Below are 8,516 nucleotides of genomic sequence, written 5' to 3' on the forward strand. Positions count from 1 at the left end.
GCGGGGCTGGGAATCAAACTCAAATCCTCCTGAAGAGCAAAAAAGTTGTGCTTAACCACTGAGCTGTCTGTTCTGTCCTCGGGAGCCTTTTCTGAACAAATATGTTTCCCTCAAGTGTATGTGGGACGTTTCCTGGGAGAGACTGTATGTTAAGTCACAACTTAAATTTTTCATTCTTATTGATTTGCTTTTGATTCTAGGGACTGAATCCGGGGTCTTGTGATGTTAGAGACAGGCTTTTCTTTTTCTCTCCTCGCCCCTGCTTAATTTCTTTCTATTAGTCTGCTCTAGGCACATGCTTTTCAACTGGGCTACATTCCCACTTGTAAGTATGGATTTTATTTATTTATTTACTTGTTCATTTTGCTTTTGAGACAGGGTCTCACTATGTAGTCCTGGTTGCTCTAGAACTAGCTATGTAGACCATTACATCTTCCCTACCACAATCTGATAGTATTAATAGGTGGGGACTTTAGGAGGTTAAGACCCTGGAAGACATAATTATCTTCTCCCACCACCTAAGGACACAGTGCTCCTTCCAGCTGGAAGAGGTAGCAAGGCCATCTTAGAAACTACAAAGAAACTTACAGACCTTCACCAGATACCAAAATCCCAGCCCCTAGAACCATGATAAATAAAGTTGGGTTGTGTGTATTTTGATTAGTCTCACGTTTTGTTGCAGCTGGCTAAATGAACCAAGACACTCTTGGTGACTGTTTCCGGTTTTGTTGTTCTTGTTGTTTTGCTGGTTATTTACTTATTTACTTTTATTTATTTTTGGAGACATGGTTTTGCTATGTAGGCAAGATGGATCTTAAACCTGAAATCTTTCTGACTCAGCCTCTTGAGTGCTCGGACTGTAGGTATGTGCCACTATCCCTGGCAAGACACTCTTAAGTAACAGACAGATTTGTAATGTCAGTCATGAGGCAGATGATGGAGGACCATGAGTTCAATGCCAATTTGGGATACCTAGGAAGATCCTGCCTCAGAAAACAAGAAAAAAACAACTAATCACATACTTTCCCACCTCCTGCAAAGAATTTAAGTATCGGAGAATTGCACGAACACAATAATGCTTAGAGATGTGCCAAACGTACTACAATGTACCAAAACTTATGTGATACAGTAAAAGCAGAAATTTATGTCCCAACGTGTTTCTAATAAGAAACCAGGAAAGATTTAAAATTCACAAGTTAACTTTACAACCTACGAAATCAGAAAAAAAGCATAAACTGAACTGAAAGCTAGCAAGAGGGAGGGAATGAGAAATGTTAGGGCAGGGGTCACTAAGGCAGAGAACAACAGAGACCCTCCAAGGAACAGGAGACTTATTGATGAAAAGAAATAGCTTAACCTTTAGCTAGATTCATTAGCACAAGAGAGAAGCCTCAGACTGCCACCACCAGACATAAAGGTGAGCTATTACTAATGACTCCACAGGAAAGGGGGGTTGGGGTGACTGTGAGTGCCTGAAGAACCTGAGGGAATGCACACCCAACCTCTGCCAAGCACAATGAACTAGAAACTATATAGAGTCATAACTTGCCAAGTGGTCACAGCAGTAATCAAAGACCTTCCCACACAGAGTCAATTTCTTTGCAAAAATTCGTTTCCAAGTAGTTCCACAGGTATTGGTTGAGCAGCGAGCTCAGAGAAAACAAGCCTATTGTCTGGTACACAAAAATTTGTCAGCTATGCGCCAGACAGTCCAGGAGGGGGCAGCATTACCCCATGGGTCATTTAATTATCCAGCAACCTAAGCAAGAGCTTTTGAAGATGACAGGCTCTGTAGGAGCTTGTTTAACCTCTGGGGAACTCCCGAACTCCTTTCTCCAAACTAGGTCTAATGATATGCAAACCCGCTGGGCAAATGCCATGCCTGCCAGCTACTCCCTGGCCCCCAGCATGTTGGTCATGGACTCTAACCCTCTGAAACTGTAAGCAAACCCTCAACAAACACTTTCTTCTGGAAGTTATCTTGGCTGTGGTATCGTATCACAGCCTTAGAAAGATGACTAAGACCGTCAGGAATGACGTTTGCGCTGCATCTGTCTGTGAGGCGGTTTTCACTCACCCTGAATGGGAGTAGCACCATCCCACAGGCTGGAGTCTCAGATTAAATAAAGGGCAGTGGGCAGCAAAGTCAGTGCATAAAGCCTTGGTTAACCTAACAACCTGACTTCAGTCCTTGGGGCCCATGTGGTAGAAGAGAAATAATTCTACAAATCATTTAAACCTAAAAAATGCACCATGGCACATGCATGAATGCGCGTGCGCGTACACACACACACACACACACACACACACACGTAATAAAAGTCAGGCAGTGGCGTACACCTTTAACCCCAGCACTTGGGAGGCAGAGGCAGGCAGATCTCTGTGATTTTTGAGGTCAGCCTGATCTACAGAGCTAATTCCAGGACAGCCAGCGCTGTTACACAGAAAAACCTTGCCTCAAAAATAAATAAATAAATAAATAAAAGTTTCTAAATAAAAATTAAAAGGTGCAGAGTGAAGTGGGAGTCTCACTTACTGCCTCTCCGTGTCTCCTGGTGGACCCAGCAGAGAGCCCAGCACCATGCCTTTCCTGTTACAACGGCCTACATCACCAAGCCATGAGCCCAAATAAATCCTTCTGCTATTAACCGTTCTTGTCAGGTATTTCTGTCACAGCCATGAGGAAAGTAACGAGCACAGCCCCCATGAGTAAAGTGTTATACGATGACATTTCTCCCTGTGGTCCGGTGTCTCTGTGGCACTTCACTTCTAGTAAAGGAATTTTTCCTTCATGGTGCTGCATCATCAAACACAATAATGGTTTCCAAATTGCCAAAGCCCTGTATCCCTCTGGGGGACCCTGGGACTTTCATGAGCTGGGATTTTCCAAACCAATCTGAACAGAACCCAGCTTAAGAAAGACCTTGGCTGCTCTGTGGGAGCAGGTGGGGCTCCTCCATCTGCTTGGGTCTGAGTCTGGTCACACCAGAGAGAAAGCCGTGTGAACTTCCAGAAAGGCCCTCCTGTCCCAAATTTCTGAATTTCTCAGTTGCAGGTGAGGGGATGGGAGGAAGGGGCTGCTGTATCCAGAACCATAGATGTTATAGACGCTATTCATTTTATACTCTTTTTCTCTTTCTTTCTTTTCTTTTCTTTTCTCGTTTAAGAGGGAGAGAAGATTTCTCTGTGTAACAGAACCATAGCTATCCTGGAACTCGTTTTGTAGATCAGGCTGGCTTCAAACACACAGAGATCTGCCCTGCCTCCTGAGTGCTGGGATTAAAGGTGTGCACCACCACCACATAAGGCGTATACTATTTTATTATTGTTGTTGTTATTACTGCTGTTTCAAAAGGCTTTATTTTTACTTGGTCCAAGACTTGAGAGGGGCTCCAGGGCATTGCAAAGCTGCCTAGTGACTTCTCGAGAGGTTCGGGTGAAGGTTCCGAGGCCCGCTGGTGCAGAGCAGAGACGGGAGCTGCTCAAAGAGGGACTCGTCCAGAGACGCCTGGGGCCCAGCCAACTTGCGGAGGTTGGTCAGGTGGTTGCCCATCTTCTTGATGACCTTCACCTCCTCATCCAGGAAGTAGTTTTCGAGGAAGTCACAGAGATGAGGATCTGGGCGAGCAGAACCCAGCGAAGGAAGATCCAAGAGGGCCTGGTTCAAGTTCTTCTCCAAGGCCAAGGCAGCTTCCATGGCCTCCTGGGTTTTACCCCACTCATCTTGAGATGGCTTCTGTACATCCTGAAAGGATGCACGGTCTCCACGATTGTTCTGCAACTTGAGGAGTCGGCGCCCTCGCGCCAGTTCGCCGAAGTGGCCTACACCCTCCAGAGCCATGTCATCCAGATCGAAATAATAGCCCAGAGAGAGGTAGGTGTAGGAGGCCCGCAGGTGCAGGTTGCCCAGGCGGTTCACGGCAGCCTCCACTTCAGTGGAATAATTCTGACGAACCTGGGAGGTCATGGCTGAGACGCAATCTGGAGCTACCGGCAAAGAGACGGTGCTGGCTGGTCCTGGGAGCTGAAGGCGGCAAGGAGATGGTCCCAGAGGCTGCAACTAGAGTGGATGAGGAGCGGTGGAAGCTAAGAGAGACCCTGGGTCTGTTCCGTTCAAGCACTGTTGAAACAAGACACAGATCCACAGGATCTCCGAGGGCTGCCAGCTTATACTATTTTTAATAAAGCAATAAAGTTAGCAATAAGTTTTACTTTACTGACCTTCACTTTATTGGACCATTCAAAATAGTGGCAAGTAAACTGTTACTATGTTATTGTCAGATAATAAAAAGTAAATATTTGTGCTCTCTCCCCTACCCCTCCCCGTCAATTCCTGGCCCAGAACTTCCTATAGCCTTTGTCAGTTCCTGAACTGACTTTGGTAGGTTGTAATAAGCCTCTTTCGACTGTAACAGCACCGCCTGTGATTCAGTGACTTATGGGGACCCTGAAGGAGCTTCAGATGGGACCTGACTGCCAGAGAAGTCAACCTTGTGATAAGAGGGGCACTAGCTAATAGTCGGTGGTGTAATCACTCATACCTGTGCAGTGGAGCCCCAGAAATCTCTGACCTGTTAATTTAGAGAGCCTTCATGCTGATGAGAATACTAATAAGACAGAGAGTGTCCCACCTCCGCAGGAGCATTAGTCTTACCTCATCCCCCATCCGCCACGGACCTCATCTTGTAGGCGTCTTGATCTAGCTGTTTGTATCTCAATTTATTTTCAGTTGTTCCGGAAGGACTAAGGACAGCAGGCACTGCAACAGGCTCTGACATGGAGGCAGCCTGGTGGGCATAATAATAGCCAGTGTTAAATTGTGCTGGTGCCCAGAGCCCGGGACTTTGCAGCAGGTACTTTGTGGAAAAGGTAGCAGCCTTTGGCCTGGGAGCATTGCGCCCTCTAGTGTCCGAATGTTGCCATTGCCGCTGCATCTCTCGAAACTGCGAGTTCCTAATATAATAACAATCACAATCAACAAGCAAAGGGCATTTTAATGATAGGAAATGCAAAAGAGCTGACCGACTGAGGGGGCACTCAGTTGTTTTCTGTTCGAATGGACCACTGTTTACTATTAAAGAAAAAAAAAACAGAGATGAGGGCGATAGAACTGCCAGCTCCCCTGGGGGCTGCACTTGCCCCCTCCTGACTCTTCCTCCTCTGGCTTTGATTTCTGTAAAAGTGTATTTCATTTCCAACATGCCCCTTCTCCACTCCTGGCCTCTCTTCCTCCCTCCCCTCCCTTTTCCCAGGACTCTTCCCTCCTGATAATTAAGTGTTATCTTCCTCTCTCCCCCTCACAGGACAGGTGATACACAAGAGCAGGGATTCCGTTCACTGTCCAGCAGATGCCAAGGGTTCAGAGGAGAGCATCTGGACACTGGGACTGTAACACAGCGGTCTGTCATGTTCCGCTCTCCGCCACCTCTCATGGCTTCTATGGAAGGCACCGTTGCTAAAGCACTCTCTAGAAAAACAGTCTTTCTCTCTAGTGTGACAGATCCTTGACTCCTTCTATAACTTCTTCCTACAGGAACATTGTGACCTGGCTGTCTGTGGGCCAAGAAATTCAGTTTCTAGAGGCAGAGCAGCTTGCTAGGGCTTTGGGGCTGCTAAGCTCCACCTGGAGCTTTTTTAGCTTTAGGTTCTATTTTATTTTTTACTTTCCTTCTTCCTTTGCCCTGGCTGCCCGCTGCGGCAGAGGCAGGGGAAGACACGGAGAATTGCAGCATCCTGAGCTCTGCCTTCCTTCCAAGTCTTCCTGCTGACCAGCAATGCTCTGAGCTATTTCATGAACTAGCTTCCCTGAGCCTGGCTTTGTGTACTGATATCCAATGCTGTTTACAAAACACTCAGAGGAACTGAGATTGGCATTTCCCTTACAACTGTCCAAATCGCGCAGGGGTTCTGCTACCCCAGTCACTTGCATAGGCTGATTTTCTCTGCTGGTGTAAGAAGGGGGCTGGCAGCAGCGAAGACAGTACTTTGGGGAAGCTGGGAGAGGAAGGTGTCTTTTTTCCACAAACAACACACTTAAATAGTTGGCAAGTATCTGAAAGTTACCCTTCTTGTTTCTGTACTCTTTGCTGGCGTTTTCTCTCTATTCGGTGGGTTTCCAGGATACTAAGTTATTTTTTTTAAGACAGTCTCACCAGAGGTGGTGCCTCACACCTTTAGTCACGTCCCTTGAGAGGCAGGTGGATCTCTGTGAGTTCGAGTCCAGCCTGGTCTATAAGTGAGTTCCAGGACAGCCAGAGCTACACAGAGAAAACCTGTCTTGAAAAACAAAACAAAACAAAACAAAACAAAAAAACAAGGTCTCATTATATAGTATAGGATGTCTTGGAGCATTTACAAAGAAAAATTACAGTTGTTTTGTTTTAGAGACAAGCTGTTGCTCTGCAGCATAGGCTGATCAAGAATTCTTGGTCCTCCTGCTTCAACTGCCCAAGTACAAAGCATGTGCTATCCTGTCCAGCTTTTTAAAGATTATTTTTTAAAAGAACATATTATGTAGTATTTAAATGAAAAATATTTTATAGTTTTATCCTATAATTTAATAATGTTCTCAAAATTATAAAGGACTTAAATTAGTCATATGAAAAGCTAGATTATGAAAAGAAACTTAAGGATCTAAACATGAAAAACTAAGCGTTTCCCATTTTTTGCCTTTTTGAGACAGGTTTTATCTGTGTAACCCTGGCTGTCCTGGAATCCACTCTATAGACCAGGCTGACCTCAAACTCACAGACATCCGCCTGCCTCTGCCTCCAAGCTAAGCTTCTGAGAGCCTTTTTAGGCTTCTTAACAGAAGGTGAGAGATTTCACATATGCCCGGATCTTTCTGCTCCCTGCTTCACACCTGCCCAAAGTCAGTCATGTTTGAAAGCTACCAGCCTTCATTGCCTCCTTGTCTTTTCTCAGAGCTCACAGTTTGCAGAGAGGCGGGAACCACTCTTAGGGCTGAACATCATCCGGGGTTTTATAGCTTTGTAGTGGTATGGTTTGTTATTATCACCATGATGTATCTCAGCATGGAGTAGGTTTACTGCCCCAAGAGTCCACTGTGATTCACTTGTTCCTGCTCAACTTTCCCCACCCTCCCAACTCTACTCTTGGCAACTGCGTTCTAGAATGTCACACAGTGGGAACTGTGGTGTCTGTCCATTTCAGGTTGATTTCTTTCATTTAGTAACATCCACTTGAGTTTCCTCATGGCTCAGTAGCTCATTTTATTTTAGCACTGAGTTCTGTTCCACCATCTGGAGAGACCACAGTGTAATTTCCATTTACCTACTGAAGGCCATTTTGGTTACTTCGAGTTTTGACTACTATGAATGGAGCTGCTGTTAACCCTCATGCTCAGATCTCGTGGTGTGCATTTTGCAAGTTACATTTTTTTAAAAATTAACCCCCAGTCAGCAAGAGCAGTAGCTGGTATAATTCATCCCAAACGGCAGAACTGTAAATCTGGTTTCAGCTGTGCTGCCCTCTGAGACAACTGTCCAAATACTAGCAAAGTCAACACAAGGGTTAAAGGACCGGAAGTCTCTAATCACTTTATCCAGAGTTTATGGTACTTGGCAAGATTAGAGTGAGCACCCAGTAGGTACAAGTTCGACGTGGTCACAAAATCCTTTGGATTACATGAGACCTTAAAGCATTCTGGAGTTGCTTTAAAACATAAATAGTTTAGGTGTAATTATGGACTAGGATGTGAATCAATGGCTTGCACAGCACGATTCTGGGGGGTGTGACGATTGAATCACATGATGCTCAGGATACTTTAAATTCAGATTCCAGAAGCAAGCAAGCACTGAGTCTGGCAGACAATAAGAATACAGCCCCCTTGGGGCTGGAGAGATGGCTTAGGTGTTAAGAGGCTGCTCCTCCACAGGACCAGGGTTCAATTCCCAGCAACCACATGGTGGCTCACAACTGTCTGTAACTCCAGTTCCAGGGAGTCCCGTGCCCCTTTCTGCCTGGCAAACTCCCTCCCCGCCCCCCCCTCTCTCTCACACACACACACACACACACACAGAATAAAAAATGAAATTCCTGACACCCTGAGGAGCCCCATGTGTGTCTCAATTTCTAAGAGCTGGAGCAATGGTCCAACAGCTAAGACCATGGACTGTTCTTCCAGACAACCTGAGTTCGGTTCCCAGCACCAATCTGAGGCAGCCATAATCACCTGGAACTCAGCTCCAGGGGATTCTAACATACGTTGCCTCTGTGAGCGCCTGCGGTCATGTGCACCTAGCAACACCCAGATAGACATAGCTCTAATTAAAAATACTAAAAATAAAACAACTATTAAGAATTAAGGCCTTTTTCCTCCTCAAGGTCTCTTTGTAGTCCAAGCTGTCCTCAGTCTCAGGGTCCTCCTACCTCCGCCTCCCGAGAGCTGTAATCCGTGATATACTGGATCCACCTGTGGTTCTCTGCTCCTGTTATGCCCTGCCTTACTCCTCCCCATCTAGTGAAATATCATAGACCTTCCTGCTTTTTACTCT

General features: G+C 45.8%; 1 protein-coding gene across 1 annotated transcript; it reads right to left on the minus strand.

The window, feature by feature from the left end:
* Positions 1-3,139: 3,139 nt before the first annotated feature.
* Positions 3,140-4,138, minus strand: LOC125410612 (ferritin light chain-like). Its single transcript, XM_085681550.2, has one exon. The coding sequence runs from the start codon at positions 3,965-3,967 to the stop codon at positions 3,413-3,415; it is 555 nt and encodes a 184-aa protein (XP_085537676.2). The 5' UTR covers positions 3,968-4,138; the 3' UTR covers positions 3,140-3,412.
* Between the last annotated feature and the right edge of the window lie 4,378 nt (positions 4,139-8,516).

This window comes from Myodes glareolus, chromosome 22 (genome assembly GCF_982192425.1).
Source record: "Myodes glareolus chromosome 22, mMyoGla1.1, whole genome shotgun sequence".
Taxonomy (NCBI): Eukaryota; Metazoa; Chordata; class Mammalia; order Rodentia; family Cricetidae; genus Myodes; species Myodes glareolus.

Excerpts from the sequence above, each read along its gene's own strand:
- LOC125410612 (XM_085681550.2), bottom strand. The coding sequence starts at position 3,967 with ATGACCTCCCAGGTTCGTCAGAATTATTCCACTGAAGTGGAGGCTGCC.